This window comes from Zootoca vivipara, chromosome 5, assembly GCF_965207765.1.
Source record: "Zootoca vivipara chromosome 5, rZooViv2.hap1.1, whole genome shotgun sequence".
NCBI classification, from domain to species: Eukaryota; Metazoa; Chordata; class Lepidosauria; order Squamata; family Lacertidae; genus Zootoca; species Zootoca vivipara.
Genome location: NC_142588.1, coordinates 11,852,976 through 11,877,939, shown reverse-complemented (window position 1 = coordinate 11,877,939; position 24,964 = coordinate 11,852,976). Strand labels below are relative to the sequence as shown.

Here is a 24,964-nt window from a genome sequence, read left to right as displayed (position 1 = left end):
TGGCTGGGTTTCCCCAGCCTCTCTGGGCGGCTCCCATCATCATCATCATCATCATCATCATCATCATCATCATCATCATCATAGAAAAGTGGTAAAACATTAAAAAACTTCCCCAAACAGGGCTGCCTTCAGAATAGATCCAAAAGCATGGCTGCCCCAGCCAATCTCACGTTATGGGGAGGTCTGCAAGTGCTCCCTGTGATATCCCAGACTCAGACCACTTAATGACTTTATGGTTTAAAGGCAGCACCTTGAATTGGCCTGGAAACATATTGGTAGCAGTATAAGGAAGCCCTTCTAGGACTGTGTTGAAACTCCTCGCTATGTATCAATGGTTTACATGAACTGCAGGGTAATCACCTTGGCAGATTCTAAGGGTTTCTCTCTGCCGGCGGCATTGGCGACAGCCGCAGGAAGTGTGCTCTTATGTCCTCCGGAGAGCAGCCTGAGAAACACCAGTATGGTCTGGACCAACCACCCGCCATTTCAAGGATCCATGCCCCCAAATCATAGTTCATTGGTTATACACCAATGAACCTGTTAGAATCATAGAATTGTGTAAGAAGGTAAAAGGTAAAGCACCCCTGAACGGTTAAGTCCAGTCAAAGGCGACTATGGGCTTGCGGCGCTCATCTCGCTTTCAGGCTGAGGGAGCCGGTGTTTGTCCACAGTTAGTTTTCCGGGTCATGTGGCCAGCAAGACTAAACCGCTTGTGCTGCAAGGGGACACCATGCCGAGTGCCAGAGCGCACAGAAATGCTGTTTACCTTCCTATTTATCTACTTGCACTGGTGTGCTTTTGAACTGCTATGTTGGCAGGAGCTGGGACAGAGCAACGGGAGCTCACCCCGTTGCAGGGAATCGAACTGCCGACCTTCCGATCGGCAAGCCCAAGAGGCTCAGTGGTTTAGACCACAGTGCCACCCGTGTCCATGGCTCACCCTGATCTCCCGTGTGACAGGCGGGGATACTTTCATGAGACAGCCCTGTTTTGCTAGGTTCCATGGCAAATCTGAAAAAGGCTACTGAGTGCCTTTAAATTGCCTAGCAACTGCAAAGGGTGCTATCACTCAGCCCCTCAGTCTTCCAACACAGCACGGATTCGAACTGCCGACCTTCTGACTGGCGAGCCCAAGAGGCTCAGGGGTTTAGACCACAGCGCCACTGGCATCCCTCATAGAATTGTAGAGCTGGAAGGCATCACAAGCATCATCTAGTCCACCCCACTGCAATGCAGGAATCTTTTGCCCAACATGGGGCTCGAACCCACAACCCTGAGATTAAGAGTCTCGTGCTCTACCGACTGAGCTACCAAGTGTTCAAGAGCCCCCAACAAAATGGCCCAACAAAGCAGTCACCCCAAATTCAGGTGGTTGGTAAAGAGGAGGTCCCAGCCCACTAAGGAAGGTGGTCATGCTCCTCCCCTTGATGGCATTCTGAAATCTTGCGAGGACCCTTTCCTCTTCTAGAAGGTGTTTGATGGCTCAGAGCCGTTGACTGCTTTAGTAGCCCTGGCATACCAGGGGGTATGTTATGTCTTAAATACCTGCTTGCTGTCTATTTCCCCATTTCTTGTTTTTACTGTCCCTGGTCTTTAAATCACTTCACATGCCACCTTGAGCTTCTTAAAGGAATGGCAGAGCATAACTATTTCAAGAGAGTAAATAATAAAAGATTAACTAACTGAAAAATGGCAAGATTTAGCAGTAGCGTAAAACATAAAGCTATGAAGGAAGGGGAAAGGTGTAAAAATGGCGTCCGCCTGAGAGATGCCAGAATTGAGTTCCTGCGAGTTCCGGCTGAAAAAGAAAGCCCCCAATAAAACTATTTTTAAGTCCAGCAGCACAGTAATATCACCAAGGGGCAAATTCCAGGCCTCGGAATTGACTGCAGACGCAGCCCTGGCTGTTCCACACTTCCTATACCTTGCCAGAGGCAATGGACCCAGATAAATTCAAACCTAAGGGATTTGATCCAAATGCTTACTTCGCTGCACTCAGAGCGAACACATCTCAACAAGGGACCTCCATTTCGCTAACTACTCCACTTCTTTTCTCTCCGGTGGAAGATGTGACTCTCCCGGAACCAGGGATTCAGAGATTTGAGATTCTCTGCCTTGCTCTCCGCCACCCTCTAAGCGCCGCTGCCTCAAATGTGCAGATTCTTAGTTCCACGTGTGAAGGCGAAATTGACAATGCAACCGTTTCATCCTGGTCCCAGACTTAGTGGGTTGAATTTACTCAGAGTAGAACTATGAAAATGAATGGACCTGAGTTAGATGTGTCTATTAACTTCCACTCTGAGTGGGATGGGTGTTGAATACTACCAAATAGTCCAAAATCAAAATCAAACAAAACTTTGTAGGGGGAACGCTTCAAATGTGCTCCAAACAGATCCACTCCAGTTCTCACTTCAGGGGAGAGGAACCACTTCTGCTCCTTTCTAATTGATCAGGATACCTGGAAGCAGATGGTAAAGGTAAAGGTAAAGTACCCCTGATAGTTAAGTTGTCCAGTCGCAGATGACTCTGGGGTTGCATCGCTCATCTTGCTTTACTGGCCGAGGAAGTCGGCGTTTGTCTGCAGACAGTTTTTTCGGGTCATGTGGCCAGTATGACTAAGCTGCTTCTGGTGAAACCAGAGCAATGCACGGAAATGCCATTTACCTTCCTGCCAGAGCGGTACCTATTTATCTACTTGCACTTTTTGACGTGCTTTTGAACTGCTAGGTTGGCAGGAGATGGGACCGAGCAACGGGAACTCACTCCGTCGCAGGGATTCGAACCGCTGACCTTCTGATTGGCAAGCCCAAGAGGCTCAGTGGTTTAGACCACAGTGCAACCTGCGTCCCTTGGAGGCAGATTGTACTTAGGGTAAACAAGGTAACTGGCAGGGAGGACTGCTGCTTTGCAGTTCCTTACTTGGGCAGTGAGGACGTGTGGGTGTTTTGGTGAGTGACATGAAATACTGCTTGAGAATTCCCCCAATTTGTAAATGGAAGGAAAGGGACACACTGATAATCTGATTTTAAAATTAAAAGAAACCCAGTTCACTCTTACTTTCTATATTGTCTTAATCTTCAGAAATGACTCACTTTGAGACTTTCAGGGTATGTAAACTCCTTTCCATCAGCTAGTAAATTATATGCTAAGTAGGGGGAAATAACCTTAAAGAAATGCCTACAATCAGAGTGGGGGTAAAGATATCTAGTAGTGTTCCCCCCACCCCCAATTTCTGGAAACAGGAAGAAATACAAGAATTGCTACAGAAATTCCGATGAACTCTGAGTGAATATATTGGGGCAGTCATGCAAATAACCATTGGCCTTATCATCAATGATGAATAACAAGAGAAGACAGATCTTTCTAATGTTTTGAGCATTAGAGTGATGAGTCTCCCTCCTCCTTGGTGCCATTCCTACTCTGGCTCCCTCACCTGGAATTGTAGGGATTAAGATTGGAAAGCAAAGCCCCTCCCTGCTGCGAAGAGAGAGAAAGAGAGAGAGACAGCTCCAGCGCAGAAGTAAGGCTAACTATCGTGGGAGTAACTCATTTCTATGCACGAGTTAACATTGCGCAGGAGAGGGGAGCGGCCGTGGGGAACAGGATGCAAACGGCATGATTTGGCAGGAGACCAGAGATCTGTTCCATGTCAGATGATCACAGAGAGATCCAAACCTTCCCATCTTGCCAAACGCGCCGCTTTGTACCCGCTTCTGCTGCGCTGCAGGGTAGCGGGGGTCTCTTCCTCCCGGTTCTCCCGGCAGGTGCTGATCAAGTAACACAGCTCATTGTGGGGATTCGGAAACCTAGGCCCGATTCTTGCTAGTCCAAGGGAAGAAAGGGGGAGCCTGGACGGCACTTAAGGAGAAGCACTGTTCATCGATACGACACATCTTCTCTGTACACAGGGCTGGAAATGTTCCTATTCACCCTGTAACACTCCTTCCATTCTTTTTGGGCTTGAAACGTCTCTCTTAGCTGAAGCCTGGAGCACTTTCACTTTGCACCTATGGCCATGTTGGCCGACATACAGTGGTCCCTTGGTTCCCGGACGTCTAGGCTCCCAAACAAATTGGCTCCGCAAACCCGGAAGTAAGAGTTCTGATTTGCGAACCTTTTTCAGAAGCCAAACATCTGACACGCCTTCCGATTGAGTGCAGGAAGCTCCTGCAGCCAATCGGAAGCCGCGACTTGGTTTTCGAATGGTTTTGGGAGTCGGACAGACTCCCGGAACAGAGTAAGTTCAAGAACCAAGGTACCACTGTATATGCTATCTGGGTCAGCTGGCTTCCATGTCTGGCTGAGATGAGGGTCCAGGAATCTGAGCATGCTTACCAGCTATTGGTTCTAGGCCACCATAGGCCACCAGCACATTCGGGGAGCTCAAGAGGAATGTCACCACCCCTATTCCCATCTCCTTCCTGTTCTACTGCTTCCACTCTACTTGGATCTGGTCCCATGGCCTTCCCCTTTCCTAGATGTGACCGAAGCTCACTTGCATCACCTCGATTTGCATTTTGTTAGCATTTTGCTATTGCCCCTGAACCCTGTCAAGAAAGGCTCCTATACAGTTTTCATTGTACTGGTCTCTGGAACTTCCACGTATTGGAAGACAATGGACCCTTTTACAGATCTGCTTTCTGAATGGAGCATTGAAGGTGGCAGTCGGAGGATGCAGTTATCCAATTAGGTCTCCTAGCATCCTGCGTGGCATCAAAAACACATGATATATCCACCACCACCAATTCCCAAGCGACGTCATCAAGCACAGCAGTTTGTAACATCATGGCTCAGTTCAACTGCTTGTTTTCTTTTCTACTCTACTGAACCAGTCTGAATTTTCTCCAATCTCCTTAATTCTGCCTAGGTGTTCTTTCTGCCGAAATTCCTTCTTTGCCTCTCTCGGAGTTTCAGAACCAGATATACTTACTGAAACGCTGTTATCATACTAATCCCACTGCAGAGACATCACATAGAAATGCCCTGTACGCCAGCTTTCCAAACTTTTCACGCTGGTGACACATTTTTTAAGACACGCATCATTTTGCGACACAGAAATTCAGTTTTACGAGCAAACCGAACGTTAAACTAACCTCTTTCCAGCCCTGGGAGGAGCACAAGGTTCATTCGCGCAACACACACTGCAGCCGACACACTAATGTGTCGCAAAACACAGTTTGGAAAGCTCTGCTGTACATTGTGATCCAAAACGTTACATTAAAAAATACTGTTGGGGAACCCTAATAAAAATCTTTTAAAAAGTATGGTTGTATTCTGGGTGGGGGGGGGTCATATCTGCCCCATTCTGTTGATAACAAGGACAGAACATAAATGCATATGGCAATTTATTAAATGAAACCATTGCCTATAAGTGGGGTTTCCTTTTAAACCTCAGTTAGATTTAAACAGAGGTGGCTTGTGATCAGGGCCGGCCCTAAGGCAAGGCTGGGTGGCGCAATGCGCCAGGGTGCCGGGCCGCCACGCTGCTGGGCCCGCCAGACAGCCGCGCTGGGAAACGGGGGGGGGGGCGGGGCGCCGGAGGGATCTTCGCACCACGGCACCAGATATGCTTAAGACGGCTCTGCTTGTGATAAGATCTAAAGCAGCGATACTGACTTCTACAGATGACCGACACAGTTGTTGTACATGATGAAACACAAATTCAAATGACATAGTCACACAGTCATGCATTAATGGGACAGTCGCAAAGTTTTGTGGCATTCATCAAGGCCCTGGGAAACCCTCAAAGTTATACCACACCGCCCCCTAGGGTGGCCAGGTGAGAAAAAGAAAGAGAAAGATAGAGGCCAGGACTTCTGCACCTTCAGAAGCTGTGTAGAAGAGGAGATGGCAGAAAGTGTTCCTTGAATTACAAGCTACGCCTGATAAAATTCTCTCTTACATGCAATTATTAAAACTGGAAGACTCCTCTTTTTCACCTGGCCACCTCACTGCCAGCCAGGGAACCAGGCATAGGGCCTTCTCGGTAGTGGCGCCCACCCTGTGTAATGCCCTCCCACCAGAGGTCAAAGAGAATAACAATTACCAGACCTTTAGAAGGCATCTTAAGGCAGCCCTGTTTAGGGAAGCTTTTAATGTTTGATGGATTTCTGTATTTTAATATTTTGTTGGAAGCCGCCCAGAGTGGCTGGGGGAACCCGGCCAGATGGGCGGGGTATAAATAGTAAATTTATTATTATTATTAATTATTATTATTATTATTATTATTGCCAACTAGAAAATAATTCATCCCTTTACATTACTGATTCATTAGTAAATATTGGAGCATCTGTGTCTCTTATAAATGCTTCCGACACTTGAGGTGTGTATTTTTAAGATTACATGTTGTTTTATACTGTTTTTAATATAATGTTTTAATGTTGTAATCTGCTGAAGAGTGGGTTGTTGTTGTTAATAGTATAGTTATACTTTTAAGCAGTGCTTTTTCCCCCTTAAAAATATTTAGAGGTACTCTTATTTTGACTCAAGGAAACCACCATTTTATAGTTCAAATTGGGGGAAATAAATATAGTAAATGGACAAAAGTACAAAGATTCACAAAATGTTTAGGGGTATGCGTACCCCTGCATACCCCCAGAGAGAAAAAAGCACTGCTTTTAAGTCTAATTGAATTTTCACTGGCTCCGTTTATTTCTGAGCCCCTTTCAAAGTGTTGTTGGCTGTGTTTTTGCGCCTTTAAAGTTCTAAATGACTGGGACTGGGCTATTAAAAGAGGGATGCCTACATGATACCGCCTGCCCACTGAGAACTTCAGTGAAGGCTCTCTCTTGATGTACAGGGTAGGGCTGGGTGCTATCTGGTTTTTACGGTAGCATCGCGATCTATCACCAGCTAAACATCACACTATACAGATATATCACAGTGTCTGAAATAAGGATGGCGCTATGTAGAGGCACATTGTGATTTTTGCATAGCATACGCACATATGCATCATGTTATGTTTTGCAATATATTGCCAGGTCAAAAATTATGAAACTTATATAATGATATGGACTTCAAACTTGTTTTGGATTATGTATACTGGACGATTAGTTTGTTGTTGTGACTAAGTATTGACCATGTGACATTGTTGTTGTTGTTGTTGTTGTTGTTGTTGATGAAGGTGACGATATTGAATAGCTTAATCATTGACCCAAATGATCATCTATTCCACCCCAGCAAAGATCTCAGAAACCCGTTCCACAGTAGCTCGGAGCAGGACTTTTAGTGTGGCTGCCCTTGTTCTATGGAATAGCGTTCCCGTCAAAATAGGATAGGCACCCACTATCGGTGCTTTCTGGTGACATTTTTGTTCTGTATGGCTTTCCGAGACAGATAAACGGGTCTTTATCTTGATAATAATAAATAATAATAATAAATTTTTATTTATACCCCGCCCTCCCCAGTCAAAAACCGGGCTCAGGGCGGCTGACACCAACAGAACCACAATAAAACATAAAAACAATTAATTAAAATACAGATTAAAATACAGTATTAAAATTTAAAGTGCAGCCTCATTTCAAGTAGGCCATAAGTGGCTGACACCAACAGAACCACAATAAAACATAAAAAAAAAAAATTAGTTAAAATACAGATTAAAATACAGTATTAAAATTTAAAGTGCAGCCTCATTTCAAGTAGGCCATAAATCCAAGCCATGAGGGAGAAAAACACAGGGGTCAGGCTGAGTCTAACCCAAAGGCCAGGCAGAACAGCTCTGTCTTGCAGGCCCTGCGGAAAGATGACAAATCCCGCAGGGCCCTGGTCTCCTGGGAAAGAGCGTTCCACCAGGTTGGGGCCAGTACTGAAAAGGCCCTGGCTCTAGTAGAGGCCAATCTAGCCATCTTATGACTCGGGATCTCCAGAATATTATTGTTTGTGGACCTTAAGGTCCTCCGCGGGGCATACCAGGAGAGGCGGTCCCGTAGGTACGAGGGTCCCAAGTCGCATAGGGCTTTAAAGGTCAAAACCAGCACCTTAAACCTGATCCTGTACTCCACCGGGAGCCAGTGCAGCTGGTAAAGCACTGGATGAATGTGATCCCACGGCCGGGACCCTGTAAGGAGCCTCGCCGCGGCATTCTGCACCCGCTGGAGTTTCTGGGTCAGCTTTAAGGGCAACCCTGCGTAGAGCGAGTTACAATAGTCAAGCCTGGAGGTGATCGTCGCATGGATCACTGTGGCCAGATCGGGGCGAGAGAGGTAAGGGACCAGCTGCTTGATGCGGCGGAGATGGAAAAATGCCACCTTTGCTGTGGATGCAACCTGCGCCTCCATGGAAAGGGAGGCGTCAAAGGTTACACCCAAACTCTTGACAGAAGGCGCTGGTACCAATTGAGCCCCTGCAAAAGATGGGAGTTGGCCCCCCAACCCCATGTCGCCCCGACCTAGCCAGAGGACCTCTGTCTTCGAAGGATTTAACTTCAGTCGGCTCCCACGTAGCCATCCAGCCACAGCTTCCAAGCACCTGGTGAGTGTGTCCGGGGCCGAGGCAGGGCAGCCGTCCATCAACAGATAGATCTGGGTGTCATCAGCATATTGATGACAACCCAGCCCAAAACTCCGGACAATCTGGGCAAGGGGGCGCATAAAGATATTAAAAAGCATTGGGGAAAGGATTGCGCCTTGCGGGACTCCACACACCAAGGGGTGCCGCGGCGACAACTCCCTCCCTAGCGCCACTCTCTGTCCCCGACCTGAGATGAAGGAACGCAGCCATTGTTGGACTGTGCCCTGAATCCCCACGTCGGCAAGGCGGTGGTCTAAAAGGTCATGATCGACCATATCGAAGGCTGCTGACAGGTCTAAAAGAATCAGCAGTCCCGACCCACCTCGGTCCAGCTGTCTACGGAGATCATCTGTTAAGGCTACTTTATATGGTTTTAGCTTCATCTTAAATATATTTGCTGCTTATGAGTTTTAAACTCTCTTCAATTATTTTTAGTGTACATCACATTGAGATGATTGTTTAGAATGTGATTATATCTTTATTTTTAATAATAATCATCAGGGGTTTTTTCAGCTGAAACTTGCCGGAACTCAATTCTGGCACCTCTCAGGTGGGCGCCATTGGCATTCTAAGCACTAATAATAAAAATAAAAATAAAAATAATCATTATGTAAGTCTAGAGATGTAAAATTTCTGGAAATTTTGAAGCTTGGAAAAACCCCTGGTTTTTTTCTGTTTTTTTCTGGGGGGGACACAGAAATTTTCGGAAAAATGGAAAAAAATGCTACATTAGCACTTCTTTTTTCTTTTCCAGATTGAAAGTCATTCTGGTAATATAAAAGTAACATAAAATATAACTATGGACAATTTTAATGGGCATAAAATTATCACAACTAGCATATTAAAAATATAGTGTATCCAAACAATTATTACAAAGAGAATTTACATTTAAAATAATATTTATTTGTATTTGTAACAAATGGAGCAATAATCTCCTGAACTGTTTACTCGTTTACGTGGAACAAAAAAACTCCACAAAACAAATTTTAAAAATCCAGAAGTAACAATTATTCATATTTCCTCTCCACAGTATTTAATTTTTATTTCTTTTTCAATTTTTCGGGGGGAAAAAGGCTTCAGGAAAAACCGGGGGGGAAAACAGGTTCCCCCCCATTTTTTCTGTTTTTCCCCCCCAGGCCTTCACATCTCTATGTAAGTCCTGAGTCTACCCAACTCTTTAAAGTACTCATAAATCCTATGGAACAGCCTTTCCCAAACTGGTGCCTTTCCATATGCTTCCAAAATAATTACCAGTAAATAAATGTCCATTTTAAGAAGAAAACACAACACAGAATACAAACACAGAACTGAGCAACAGAAAATAAAGTATAGTCAGCCTAAATGACCTTTTATTCTGGTTTAATCTGGGCAATATTTTAAAGCCACAGACCTAAAAAACTGAGTTTACTACATTGTAACAGTTGGAGATTCCCACCAAAAACAAAGGACTCCCGAGGACAGTGACCAAGAACACAATGTGGCAGCTTTACACTTTAAACGATGCCAGACGGAAACTGACTTAAGTTCTTGTAAATGGCAAACCTTCTTTCTCAAAACATTCACCACAAATTAGACACTTGCGCTCTGAAGGCCTAACACTAATTGCCAACCAAACCTATATGCAAGATTACAATTTCACAAAAGGACTGTGGTGTGCAGTTTTAACACTCAAAAAGCAACTGCAGAAGGCTGGAATCTTAAAGAGAGAACTGGTGGGTGGGGTAATTTTCCAGCTACTTCTCTCCCGGAGGAGAAAAAGATATGGGAACCTGTATTCTTCCCTCTTTGGGAAAAATAGACGCTGGGTGGGATTTTGAACAGAAAAAAGAAGAACTGAGTAACTCTTCCCCATCCCCTCATTGCCTGCTTAAGATTGCAGCCTCCTATAGCTACTTTTCATTTAACGACAACAAAAACACCAGCCTGGCACCTCAGTTTGGCCCAAAACGAGTAATAGGAAACCCTAGGCACCCGCCTAGGTGGTTTAGAGTTGCAGGAATAGTCCACAAGATAAAAATCTGACTCCTTTATGCTTGTCTAACATAGATCAGTGTTTTCTATCAAAGCACAGGCTGCATTTAGATGGGGCATTTATTGCATTTAGTTTTACTAGTTCTAATGCTAGCTAGCACCTCTGCCCCAATTTCTAACTTTCCTTTTATACTGCAGTACCTGTTTGCTTTATGAAACTGGCTTTTTGATGCTACCACCAGGGCATGTGAAATTTTGCAGAGCAGGAAATAACCTTTTGCCACCCCAAATTTTGTCACGCGAGTAGTGGGTGGCATGGTCGTTAAAACCACACTTAACAGAGAAATGAGCCGTAAATTTAGATTCTGGAAGTGCCTTCCATAGTGTGCAAAAGATCACATGCAAATGCAAAAAAATTAAAATAAATATTGACAGAATAAAGTGCCATCTGAATGCAGCAACAGTGCAGGCAATGGAAAGAACGTGATGGGACTGCAGCGAGCCTTCTGTCTGCAATAAACCATTTCCCTTCCTCGTCTCCCAGTCTTTTGCAGGAGAGCAATGTGAATATGCGAGAACGTTGAAAGACAAATACCAATTTCTGTAATTTATACAGGCAGGACGTTACGCACCTGCAGCATACTTATTGCATGTGCTTCGTTCTAAGGACAAGCTTGCCATTTTCCTGCTATAAATGCTGAAGGTAAACGGCTCAGGACCACAATACCTCAATAACTGCCTCGCAGACCCAGCGACCATCACCTGTGGCCCTCCTTTGTGTGCCTCCTTCACAAAAGGTCTGGAGGGTGGCAACACGAGAACGGGCCTTCATTATACACTTTTAGGCACCAGGCAAAAATGTTCCTTTTCAACCAGGCTTTTTGACACCCGATGCCCTTTTAGATGTGTTGTGGGAGGGGAGATTATTGGCTTGTTTTCATTCTTAATTTTTATTATGCATTCTGTGTTCCTTATATTGTCATGTTATGTTGTGAACCGCCCTGAGATCTATGAATGAAGGGCAGGATACAAATTGAGCAAATAATGTTGACAGCAAGGGTTCAAAGGAAGAGGAGAAAACAAGGGGCTGTTTAGAGAAAGGGAAAAATAAGCAGAGGTACTCACATAGCCCACTGTAGCTTTTCGTTCTTGATGGAGCTGTACAAAGCCTGCGGAGAGAAAAAGAAGTACAAGTGTCGTCAGAATTTTAACCGAGTAATTACAAAGAGAAAATGAGTGGAGTTCAACCAGGCGCTAGGGAGAGTGCTCCCTCAGAACCAACATTTCTGCTTCCAATCCAGACAGAGCAAATTTCTCTCTCTTCCCCCTCTGCGCACTGTTCTGGGGGTCCTCGGACCCTTCCAAGGGGATTTGGGGGAGGTCCCTGCTTCACTAGCAGGACTTTTTGCATATATCATTCTTGTTTAGAGTAAGGATAAGAGGGGAGGGCAATTAAGCAATGGATGCAGCCCCGTTTGAGATGTCAAGTGCTTGGAGACAAGGACCGCAACGCTAGCCCAGTTCGTATGCACGGGAGTGAAAATTGTTCAGAATGTGCAACACGGTGATAAGAAGGGATTAGATAAAAGGGAGCTGAAGTGGTGGTGGGGAATCAGGAAGGTCAACTCCCTCCAGGAAGACCAGAGGTTATTAAAAAAAACAACCTAATCACAGAAGCTCAGATAAAAGATACGCAATCCAAAATGATGCTACAGATAAGTAACAGAAGCAAGCAAGCTGTGGGAGCCAGAGAGGCTGTTTCCAGGGGTTAGCAGTGCTGAAAATTTCTCCTCCACAATCAGTGGGAATTGAATTCATAAATGTAGTGTCACAATCCTGCACATGCTTACGTGAAAGTAAGCTTCGCTGAAAACATAAACTTTCCTCCAGGGCAGGGCTGTCTTACCCATAGGCGCTAGGGGTGCAAGGCACCCGGGTGCCGGGCTCTCAGGGGCGCCAGAGAGTTGAGTCTGGGGAAGAGCCCGCCCATCGGTTGGAGCACTGCGACCGGCGGCTCTGTGCTGTGAGCTCGGGGGTGACCGAGCCAGCGAGATGCTTAGGCAGCCAGATGGCTCCGCCCTCCTGCATGCCTGGGATTGGGCAACTTGGGGGGGGGCACCGAACGGATCTTTGCACCCCGGCGTTGCATATGCTTAAGACAGCCCTGCTCCTTATTTCTGTGTATGTTTTTAAAAATTCACTAAAGTTTATTTAAAATATTTAAAAAAGAAGAAGACAGCCCTGCTCCAGGGTCCTTGTACATATAATCGCGCTGCTAATTATAGTGTTTACCCTCATAAACAGGGAGATTGCAGACTTACAGAGAAATCTTAAGAATGTTTACTCCGATTATAGAAGTCACATTTTTTTTAAAAAAAGAAGATCTGTATATCATCAGCATATTGCTAACAATGCACTCCAAAAACCTACTTTACCAGATACAGGAAAAACGGTAGATCTATTCTATGCAGGCTCACCAAAAGCACTGTAGGGGACAATTATGGGACTGGAAGTGATGGTCCCCAGTGCCATTTAGGGGGCTGGATCTAGCCCTCTGGTCAGCTGGTGGGCTGGATCGAGCCTCCCAATTCAACTGCTTCGAAACCCCCAGGACCCTGCCAAATGTCAAACTACAAGTGATGAAAAGCTTTCCTCGGCTTCATTCAAAGGGGAGCAAAAACGTTTCCAAAGGTTACAAGAGACACCACATTTTAAAATTGTTAATATCCAAGGCAGTGGATGTATTAGACCAGGCACCCCCAACCTGTGGCCCGCCAGACGCTTTTGGCCTACAACTCCCATGATCCCTAGCTAACAGAACCAGTGGTCAGGGATGATGGGAATTGTAGTCCCAAAACAGCTGGAGGGCCGAAGTTTGGGGGTGCCTGTATTAGACCGATATCTGAAGCTCAATTCAGGTAAGTTCTGTCAGTGTGTGGAGTCCTAGGCTGGACAGATGAGGCACGGCCTGTTCTCCTTGGAATACATCCCCTCTGAAGGTGCAGGTACATAGCTTGGGGGCACTTCTGGAGCCAATATTGCGCTTGAGGCTTATGTGGTAGCATGAAGGGCCTTCCATCAGCTTTGGCTGGTGGCCCAGCTATGCCCCTATCTGGACAGGGATATCCTTACTTTTCTTGTCTACCAAAATGCATTATGGGTGGGGCTGCCTTTGAAGACAGTTCAGAAAGTGTGGCTGTGCCCCATCCGAGAGAGGTCCAGAGCACGGGTAGGCAAACTAAGGCCAGGGGACCAGATCCAGCCCAATCACCTTCTAAATCTGGCCTGCGAACGGTCCGGGAATCAGCGTGTTTTTACATGAGTAGAATGTGTCCTTTTATTTAAAATGCATCTCTGGGTTATTTGTGGGGCATAGGAATTTGTTCATTTTTTCTCTCTCCAAAATATAGTCCGGCCCCCCACTAGGTCTAAGGGACTGTGGACTGGCCCCCCGCTGAAAAAGGTTTGCTGACCCCTGGTCCAGAGGGTGGCAACTCAAGAATGGCCCTTCTCTGTGGTGGCTCCTCATTTATGGAATGCTCTCCCCAGGGCAGCACACCTGGCACCATAATTGCCCTTTTTTTAGGTGCCAGGCAAAAATTTTGTTATTCACCCAGGGCTTTGCACCTTAATTTCCTACCTACCTTTGAGTGGGGTGGAGCGGGATCTGTTTTCTATATACAGTACTTGGTATTTTAGGATATCCATACTTATTCAGAGATATACAAACAATACATAGCCATTACAAAGTATCTTTTTTATAATATACTGATGTAAAACAGCTACTTAGTCTTAAAAAGCAACAAATGCAGAAAGGAGAAAGGACAAGAAAAAAAAACACTAAAGAAAGAGAAAGTGAGAATAAAGAAGAATAAAGATACAGTATTCACTCTGTAAGATCCAACCATTCTTTCTATAAACCAGTATTTTTCCCCATCTTCAAATCCAGCTACTACAAGTTCATTTTCTCTTTCACTCAAAAGGTCCGTAAGAAATTTCTAATCCTTAACCAATGTCTGTAATGGCGTTTTCTCTAATTTTCTTTAATTAAGCATGTTAACTTTGCTATCTCAGCCAAGTCCAATAGTTTTATCAGTCAGTCTTCTATAGTGGGTAAGGCTGCATTTCCCCATCTTTGTGCCTTTTTATATTTGTTTCTAATGTTCATTTTGGTAAGCTGCTTTGAGCTTCACCTTTTTTTGGGGGGGAGTGATGAATAAATAGAATAAAATAATAATTATAGTAATATTAAGTAGCCTGTATGTTTATTCTGAACAGAAGTCTGTCTGAGAGAGCAGCAACCATGGAGCAGCTTGTGTAAGGTTGGTGATAAGTAAAATGTAGACACCTGCAGGCCTTACCCTCAAATAATGTAGGTTTTTTTTTTAAGGAGGTGGGGTTATTCCCCAACGTATATAAAAAAGCAAACTTTTAAAAATATATGCTTTTAGAATTTCAGTTATATTAAGTGAGTCTTTTAAAAATGGTTTAAGACAAGACCAGCCTTTTAACAGAAGTATGCCAAAATGCCACACACCTCTTACAAGTCAACTCAACACTTTCTATCCACACATGCTGAATAAAAGCCTGCTTTTATATCTCCAAGGAAAACAAGAGCAGAAGGTCTGAGAATAGATGCCTGACCCTTCCCTACAATTCATATCATCCCTGACTCTTGCTAGCTAGGGATGATGGGAGTTGTAGTCCAAAAACAGCTGGAGATCAAAGTTTGGGAACACACTGTAGGGCAGGCATGGCCAAACTTGGTCCTCCAGCTGCTTTGGGGCTACAACTCCCATCAACTCTAGCTAACAGGACCAGTGGTCAGGGATGATGGGAACTGTAGTCCCAAAATAACTGGAGGGCCAAGTTTGGTCATGCTTGCTGTAGGGTCAAAAGGAACCAAATCTATTCACTGTATTATCCTTTCTTAAGTGTGGAGGGCATGTGGCTTCCTTTTAAGTCTTCAGTTTTCACCAAGACACATTTAAGGGATTTGCCAGGTAGAAAGGACCCTAGGAAACTGTTTTATACAAGAGTTAGACCACTGGTTCGTCTAGCCTGGTATCATTGACACTAAACAGCAACTTTCTACGGTTTCAGGCAGGGGTCTTTTCAAGCCTGAAATAGATGCCAGGGACTAAAATAGGGTCCTTTTGCCTGCATACATAACATGAGCTCTGCAGCTAGGCTAGGGCCTTCCCTGGGCTACAACTCCATTTCCAAGGGGGAAACTAAATCAGAGCTGGAATGCTCAACCATAGGTTACATCTGCTATGCTAAGCTAAGCCGGTAGGCGCCAAATGGCTGCTTAAACCAAGGTTACAATTGCCGAAATTGAAAGTCTCGTTGCCATTTTTGGGCAAAACGGCTCTAAAGTCTTATTTTTCCAATGATGGGAGTGACTGTGATTGATTCTCAGGTAAACAGCTGGCTAGTTCAGATGACAGCCTTGAGCTAGAACTTAAGGAAGAAAAGTCACTTGATCCAGGGACAGTCCACATATCTATTGACCTATTCCGACCTATTTTCTTAAAGGTGACATGAACCATTCATAACATAAGAATATTCTTCACAACTGTGAGCAGGGCAGATGGGTGGGGTAAGTGAAGACAAGTGACAACAATTAACTATAACGCTGTTCGCTGCACAGAAAAAGCATTTTGGTTCCTGGAATTCATTCTGATTGTGCAGATGAAATATAACTGATAGAATTCTACAGGGTGGGGTATATTAGTGTGTGGGAACTGTCCCGATCCAATGCACCTCCCCAGGCATGCCCCTCCAGATGGTGGAAATGTCGGGCACCATCCTGGCAGCCAGGCATCATCACTTGGTCTCAGGTGATCGATAGCGAGGTGCAAAATGCACCTGGCTAATTTCGAACACTGCTGTTATGTTATGTGAACCTCTTGCACTTTGAGCTGAAACCACTCACAAAACCGACTACCATCGTTAAATTCATGGATCCTTTCCGCCTCATATTTGAAACCTTGAATAATTTCAGCCAATGCACCATTCTGCCCCAGGGAGATGAAATGCGCCGTCAAAAATAGAAGCAATTATATAGCTGCCCAGGATGAGGCTTTATGAACCGTAAGAAAAAACAGCTTCATTTTTCTTCCCACCTGAGTTAGTTAAAAGCTCTTCATTAGCTCTGGGCAGGCAGACGTCAAAAACTAAAGCAGCCACAGCTATATTGATGGGAGAGACTTTAAGAAGGTCACAGGCGTCTCTGGAAGAGCGCAGAACTTGGCGGCCACACCAAAAAATGTTCTTCCTCAGCTGGGGCAGGCAATTTCAAAAACCTCAGGGAAAGAGATAAACTGTTCTGAAGGTCTTGGTTTAGAACAGGTATGGGAAACCTGTTGCCCTCCAGGTGCTGGAAGCCTCATGGTGCAGTGGGTTAATGCACCTGGCTGCTAATCAGAAGGTTGGTGGTTCGAGCCCACCCAGGGATGGCTGGGGACAGGATTCCTGCATTGCAATTCTATGATTCTATGTAATCTAAGTCCTTTCACCCCTGACCAGTGGCCATACTGGAAGCAGGAGTTCCACAACATCTGGAAGCCCTGAGGTTAGCCACTCCTGGCATAGAGGAAACATCTGCGACCCATCGGCAGGCTGTGCAGACAGGATGCGAGCAGCTTTCAAAAGCAAGGCAAGGCAAATATTTGGCTGAACAAGCGAGTAAAGCAAAATCAAAAAGATAGCCTTTCTCACCAGATAATTCACCTGTCTCCCTCACCCTGGGGAGAATGATTTGCAGAAGAAAATGGAAGCTGAACATCTCAATCAATCCACCAAGTTAGGGGTAATTGCATTCCTCACCTCTCAAGTAATGGCCTCTGTGTGATTATGTGGGGTGGGGTGGGGTGGGGGGAACCCGAGGTTTGCCTGCAAGGGGGAAAGATAACTCTAATGTTGTGGATGTGTTAGCAAAGAGCTGGAGCTCTCTGAATCAGGCCCACATCAGCAGCTGTGGTTCTTTTGCTTACGCTTTTCTCCCTGCTTGTCCCAGAATCTGCATTGTCCTATATACTTCCACTCACTGAACTGTGGATGGGGGGAATGACCAGGAGAGACAGGGAGGAGGAGAACACCCTTAAGGGAACTAATTAGCCCTTCCTGCTCTTCCTCCAGAAAGTCCCTTGCACCTACAAGGGATGGCTGGGTCACACATTTCATTGAATCACTTACACTTGTACCTTGGAAACTGAATGCCTTGGGAGTTGAACGTTTTGGCTCCGGACAGCTGCAAACCCGGAAGTGAGTGTTCCGGTTTGCAAACGTTCTTTGGAAGCAGCTTCTGCAGTTTCCGATTACGTGCAGGAAGCTCCTGCAGCCAATCGGAAGCCGCGCCTTGGTTGTCAAACGTTTTCCGAAGTCGAATGGACTTCCGGAATGGATTCCGTTCAACAACCAAGGTACAACTGTAATTGCAAATTAGAAGGCTCTCCAAATGGCCACGCCTTCAGGTGAATTAGCAGCTTAACTGCCCTACCTGGTCCTTGGGTGATCCTTGGCCACACCCATCCCCTAGGCCACGCCCTTCACAGGCCCTGTATGATGCCACCCTTGAGGGCTTCTTCCAGGCTGGAATGTGTCCCCAAACTCTGATGGTGTCTCTTGCCTGGATGGAAGTTGGAGAAGGGGCTTGTGTAGAAACTAGCCTGCTCAACAGAGGTGCATTTTTACTGTTCCATCCACTTCTGGCTTTGGTCCTGCCCACCATTGGCATGGTCCCTTCCACCTCAAAGATTGTCCAAGAGGGACATGGGTCCTCTGTCTGAAAAAGGTCCCCCCCCAATGCCTCTCTGTGTGTATGTGTACATACATACATACATACATACATAGCTGAGAAGTGAACACACTAGCCGTCATTCCACGCAAATCCTCAATAGCTGCCGCTGAGTGTTGGGTGCCAAGAGCTGCTGCATGCTGGCAAACATACTGGGAGGGGGCGGCCGCAGCTTCTGCCTGGAAGCAACGGGTGCCAAAAATCTCTGTGCGCGTCAGCTGAGTGACGGAGAGCACCCGAACTGCCAACTGCTGCACACTTTCATATGGATGGGGGAGCTGAGGCGTAACTGGCTTGTGCCATTAGGCTTGCTTTCCTTCCCTGTCCCACCCCCTCAAAATACACCCCCTATTCCCTTGTATGAACAGAATTGAACATGCACGCACGCACGCACGCACACACACAGATAAAATAAAGAAATCCAAATCCCTAACTAACTGGACCATAAAGATGAGTGGAAAACTCATCAAATAGTGCTTCATCTCTTCATAAAAATATTGTGGCCCAAAGCAGCTCTGAAGCAGGAAAGAAAGAAAACTTGTGATGGCCACTTTTATTTTGAAGACAGGCAGCTCTGCGCTCAGCTGTTGAGTTAGACAGCTGACCAAACAGCATATCCCAACCTCCCAGCAGAGTCTAGAAAAAGCAGGAGGGAGCAAAGGGCGCCCCCCAACAAAGTCATGAACCTCCCCATAAACCCTCCTTCATGTTTGTTTTGTTTTGTGCCCTATAAGTCACCTTTTTTCTCCAAGGAGCTCAAGGTCCAGCATGTCATTCACCCGCTCCTCATTTAATCCCCCCAAACAACCCTGTAAGGTAGGTTAGGCTGAGAGCGAGGCAGTGACTGGCCCAAGACAAGTGGGGATTTGAACCCTGATCTCCCAGGTCCTAGTCCGACACTCAAACCACTACACCACTCTGACTGTCTTGCAGCTCTCTCCCTCTGAGCTGAACTGTGGTGGGAAGCAAAAAGAAGGGGGCAGCAGCAGCAGCAGCTCCTGCCTTCTCCTCTTTTAAGCAACTGCAATATGGAGTACCTAAGCTGGAAAGAATGTGCAAGTAGCCACTGCTATCTGCTCTCTTTCTCTCTCTCTCTCTCTCTGCAGCGTAGAGGGCTGAGCATGCAAAGGGAAGACATCTCCTATTTGCTGGTCCAGGTTCCCTTTCTGGGTGCTGCAGCAGTAGGGATTCAGCCAGCCAGCCCAATTCCTCTCGCTGGGCCACCCAGAGGGAGACCGAGCCAGAGGAAGGCAGCTGCTAACTCTGTACAATTGCTCAGCTTATTTTCTCTAGGCAGCAAGGACAGGACAAGGTGGTTGCTGCTGCCTACAAGGGCTCTCACCTGCCCCACCCCCCGAAAAGCTAGGGCTGCTTATCCTTGGAGGAGCAGGTGCCACTTCTCCACCTAATTCCTCTGCCGCCTTCTTTCTCTCCCTCTTGGCAGGGCAGCAAGGAGAGCTTCCCAAGTCCAGCCCAATCCCCAATAATGCATCACCCAGAGGCAGACTCTGCACACAAATTTCAAGTTCCTAGGCAGCCCCGTGGACCCCGTTTCTCCTGCCACAGTGCTGCTACCTACCCTACACTACAATGAATTATGAACCTTAGCCCAGCAGAGAACAAAACAGAAACCCTTTCATTTTCAAATCTCCCTTTCCCCAGCCCCATTGATCAAAGGACAAAATGTACAAAGAGACTACAGAGGTTTTGCACGATGCTTCCTGGTAGAACCAACATCTTAATTAGCTGCAAACTAATTTTTCCATATCTTACAGCAACCAGTTAGCAGTGTGCAGGAATTTCTCCTTCAGCAAACGTAGGAGCTGCGAAAGGAGAAACTTTAAAAACAAACAAAACCCACTGATTGAAAAGGACAATTTACGTCAGCACGATTTGAATCAGGCCGCCCTCCCCATCGCCCTGCGCGGAACAAATGTATCCGAAGGCGTGCACCCAGAGGTGTGGGTGTCGATGGGAGCTACCCAGGGCTCTGCGTGGGTTTGCCACATGACATGCCTACTCTGACTCGCAGGATTCAAGACTGTATGGGCGACGGGGGCGGTAGGGGCGACAGAAGCTGCCATCCTCTGCGCACCTGCCCGCTGCATTTCTAACTAAACGTGCCTAAGGTGCAGCCGCGAGTCTACAATTGGCCACGCGACAGGGGGGGAAAGCAGGGTGGGGGAGAGGCATCATCCCTGCTCTGCTTTCAACTCGTGCCCGTTTACACCTGTGGGGAGGAAGCCGCAGGTGCCACGCGGCCCCAATCGTGTGCGCAAGAGAGAGAGAGAGAGCAGGGGCAGCCGAGCTCCCTCCGCCTGGGCGTTGCTGGGTGTGCAGGGATGCCAACTTGAATATTGGGGGTGGGGGGAGGAGAGTAAGCCCCGCCCTGCATAATCAATCACAAGATGCCCGGCACGCACAACATTTGAATGGCAATCCCAATTACTTTTTTTTTTGGTTCAACTATTTCATTGGGGGCCCCGAAGGGCCTTGTGCTCCTAGGAGTTGGCTCCTATGAATATTTCACTGGAAGGGTTGGGGAAAGGGACCTCAGCCCCTACGAGTTGGCTCCTATGGCTGGGCAGGAGCGCGTGGAGCGGAGAAGCGAGGCCGGCGGTGTCGCAGACGCGCGCCACGCTCCGGCTTTTTCCCTTCTACGACGGCAGTACCCGGGGAGAGGCTCCCTCCGGCGGCGGGCCGCCTCCTTTTCCCCGTTGCCCACCCCGGCCCGCGCCGCCTCGACCCCTTACCGGCTGCTTCTTCTTCCTGCGGCTCTGCAGGCGGCTGACCACCAGGTCGGTGTAGAGCACGGGCTTGAGGGTGCGCGAGCGCTGCGGCCAGCCGTAGCAGAAGGTCTCCATGCCGCGGCAGTTGCGCCCGTAGCGCACCGAGCACATGGAGCGCGAGCGGAGGCGCCCGGCGCTGCCGCTGCTGTTGATGCTGTTCACGCCGATCATCGCGGCAGGTGCGCGGCTCCGGCAGGCCGGCTGCCTGGCCGAGAGCCTCGGCTCGGGGCTCCGCGGGCTTGAAGGCGGCGGCGGAGCCTCCGCCCTAGCGCAGGGAATTGGGGCCCGGCTCCGCGCAAGGGCTGGCGAGCGTCTCCCGGCTCCTGTCTCGCCCTCTCCGCAGCGGCCAACGGCGGGCAGGGAGCGCTGAGCAGCCAGGCGAGCGGCGCGCCGAGGAGGCTGTCGGAACGCAGGGGAGGGGGAGAAGAGATGGAGGGAGGAAGGGGAGGGGTGGGGACTGCGATCGGAAAGGGGGAGGGCGGCGGCGGCGCCGCTGCTACACGTGCGACCTCCAGAGTCGCGCTTGGAAGACGGAGAAGCGAGCGCAATGCCGAGAGAAAAGGCGTGCGCCGCGGGGAGAAAGGGGGCCCATTCGCCAAATGACCACCTTGTTGCTAAGCCATAGGTGGTGGTGGTGGAGCTAGACAGGTTTTTTTGCCCGGGTGCAGCCTCCACAGGGGCGCCATGGAGGCTCCCAACCGCTGCCTGTGTGTGCAATTATGTGCGGAGGCGGGTGCCAAACTGGGTGAAAGAAATCCTAGTTTCGGGCCTGCCTTGTTGCAGCGCGGGGCTTGCGGCAGCACAGCGCCTTCCCTGCAAGGCAGACCCTTGTCTTACAGGGTTTGGGGACAGTCCGGGCCAAGAATGCTTGCTATAGGCCACGGGTGCCAACTTGAATAAAATGGGGGGGGGTAGATAAGCCCTACCCTGCATAACCGATCACATGATGCCGTGCACACACACCATTTGAATGGCAATGCCTATCAACTTGGGGGAGGGCAGCCCCTTCAAATATTTTATTGGGGGGGGGGGCAAGTGACCTCAGCCCCTAGCAATTGGCTGCTATGGCACATTATAGCTTTTAAAAACAAAAAACGAAGCGAGCAAACAGGTGGTGCACATTTCAATGTTTGGGGCAGAAGCGCACCCCGAAAGGTGGCAAAAGTGGAGGGGAAATTTCACAAAATGGCAGAGCTATGAATTGCCCTTACCCTTGCATTTTAGCTGGTACAGTGGACGGGTAAAGCAAGAAACTCTTGCCTGAAACAAGACAAAAAGGGAGGTACAACAAGGAAAATGGTACCCACCCTTCCCGAGGCACTCGTTTCATTTGCTTCTTCCATTTGTTTCCAATAAGCCAACTCCTGATACACTTGTCAGCATTTGCCATCTAGAATGGCTGCTGAACTTAAAATCGAATCCTTGCTCACTGGGTAACCTTGTGCCAGTTACGGTCTCTCAGCCTAACCTACCTCACAGGGTAGCTGTGAGGATAAAATGGGGAGTAGAGAACCCCCTTGAGCAACTTGGAGCAAAGCTGGGATATAAATAAAAATAAACAATACTCAGTTCAGCTGGGGCCATTGCAAGGGATTTCAGAAGCTCTGAGCTACCACACACTGCAATCAGACCCAATTGAAGACACAGCCAGGATTCTGCCACAACACTTTAAAGAAAACTATCCCAGCTGAATTTTTGTGGGAGGTGACTTTTGTATTATAATTATTTTGTACAGTATAGACAATGTGGAGGGGGAAACAGCCAAGCAAAGTAGTAGCATGTCTCTGCTTTTTATCCAAGTTCTGGCTAACACAGCTGTGCAAATGCCTCAAAGGTTTAAGGCTCCAGGGAACATGCAGTCCCTGGGCTAGACCACAGTGCCTGAGCCTTGGAAACACTATGCCTGCATTGTTCCTGAGCTTTTATGAGCAACTTAAACAAGTTTAAGGTTAGGAAGAGCCTTTATACTCTTTGTAAGACACCCATACCCCAGTCATGTGAATTGCGGTGGAAATGGTGCAGAAACTGTGGGTGGTGCAGAATGCAGCTGCCGGTTTATTAAATGTGGTTTATTAAATTACTAATAGTTTACTACATAGTTTATTAAATGTGGAAGCCTGATGGAATCCTCATTCCATGGAACACTGATCCCAAAGCTCTGAGCCCAGTTCCAAGTTGTTACTAATAGTTTACTGCATCCTAAGGTAGTCCTAGCTTCCCTGCTAGCTAGGCGTGATGGGAGTTTTAGTCCTAGTTTCCCTCCTAGCTAGGGATGATGGGAATTGTAGTCCAAAAGCAGATGGAGACCTAAGTTTGGGAAACTAGTTTACCGAAAGCCCTAAACTGCTTGGCAGCCAAATATATCTGCTGGAGTGCCTCCTCCTCCGATACCAGCCAATTTGATGCATAAAATTGGTGGGGGAAGGCGAGGCTGTTTGCAGTCAACAGCAGGATTTTGGGAGAGGGGACCAATGGGAGGACCTTCTCCATGGTGGAGCCCAACTTCAGAATGATCCCCCCAGAACAGCCAGACTTGTCACCCTCACTGCTAGCTTTCAGACATCAATAAAAAAACATTTTTTTTATTTACCCAGGCTTTGCAGTGTGACAGTGTGATGTTCAATCCTTAGTAGCAGTATCTGGTTAGTGTTTTAATTACCTGTTAATATGTTTCATGTTAATCGTAAATCCATATTACCCAATGACCCTGTTCCCATCTCCCCCCCCCCCCGGCTTAGATTTTAATCCAAACTGGATAATAAATCCAGCCAGCCAGCCAGCCTGCTCTCAAATCCCCACTTACTCCATGTGTCAGCGTGAACTGATGGTAGAAAACTGAGCGAGGTCTTCCATTTCCCAATCTGTTGTTCTTGTTGCTTTGCTTAGCGATGCAAAGTAGCCTCTGGGAAATAATGCAATAGTCCTTGTAAACTAAATTCCAATGTGGTCTTTGGCTTGGTGCATCTCTATGCAGTCCTTCAAAAGGAGGAGAGGGGGAAATGGAAGACCTTTCTGCTGCTTGGGGTAGGAATTATTAGGGTATAAGTAGGGTGGGGGAAAGGGCTGAGTAGATAGGGGGATGAGTTAATGACTCAGTGGGGTGGGGTAGAATTCAGGTTGCCTTGGGGAATGAAATTTTATCCATTGCTAACTGAGACTGTATAAATAAACAGACATTGACAAAGCTCAGTTTGGTCAGGGAGACACTGAGAAAATGGAATTGCAAATTAAGGAATGATGAAGGTCATTTAAACTAAGACATTTAAATGTCTTAGTTGGTGGACTAACTCAAGGTTTTCACAGCGCTGCAAAGTTCTAAAAGCCAGCCTTGTGGACTTATGCATATTTCTTTATATTATCGAGAAATTGTTTGAAAAATAGATAAAATTTCAAGGAGCAGTGAAATGCAGACACAAAAAAGTGGGGTGGTTGGGGGGGTGGTCATGAAAGTGGAACGTAACAGTTTCAACTAAGTTGTACCTGAGATGTTGCATTGCATTGTTCCATACAACACCCCAAGGTTACAGATTTAGCATATCTTACAGGACAGGAAGCAAATTGCATTTTGCCACTGGAACTTGAACACCCCATGTCTGCCAGCGTGCATCGATTAGGTGCTTGCAAGAGCCAAGCATCTCCAGCTCATACAGGAAGCCATGGCGCAGATGAAAAGCTGCTAACATCTTCTATTTGGTTTAGGAAAAGCTGTTCTTTTTAGTGCAGAGATCTGAAGGAACAAGAGATCTGAAGCCCGAGTGAGATGTTAAAGAGAGATGTGTGGGCATTACTGATCCACACCTCCCCAGTAATGTTGAATCGAAAGCCTGGGCTGTGTGACGTTATCATATTAGTGTGTCCCTGTTCTACAACGCTGGCTCCTGCTCAATAGACTGAG

The 24,964-nt window shown here is 47.0% G+C and overlaps 1 protein-coding gene across 1 annotated transcript in view; it reads right to left on the bottom strand.

Annotated features, from left to right (window-relative positions):
- PSD (pleckstrin and Sec7 domain containing) overlaps window positions 1-24,964 on the bottom strand; it is an 82,925-nt gene that overhangs the window by 16,385 nt on the left and 41,576 nt on the right. The window contains exon 10 of the mRNA XM_060275075.2: window positions 11,605-11,648. Coding sequence (XP_060131058.2) covers window positions 11,605-11,648 — 44 coding nt within the window. The remainder of the gene's footprint in view (window positions 1-11,604; window positions 11,649-24,964) is intronic.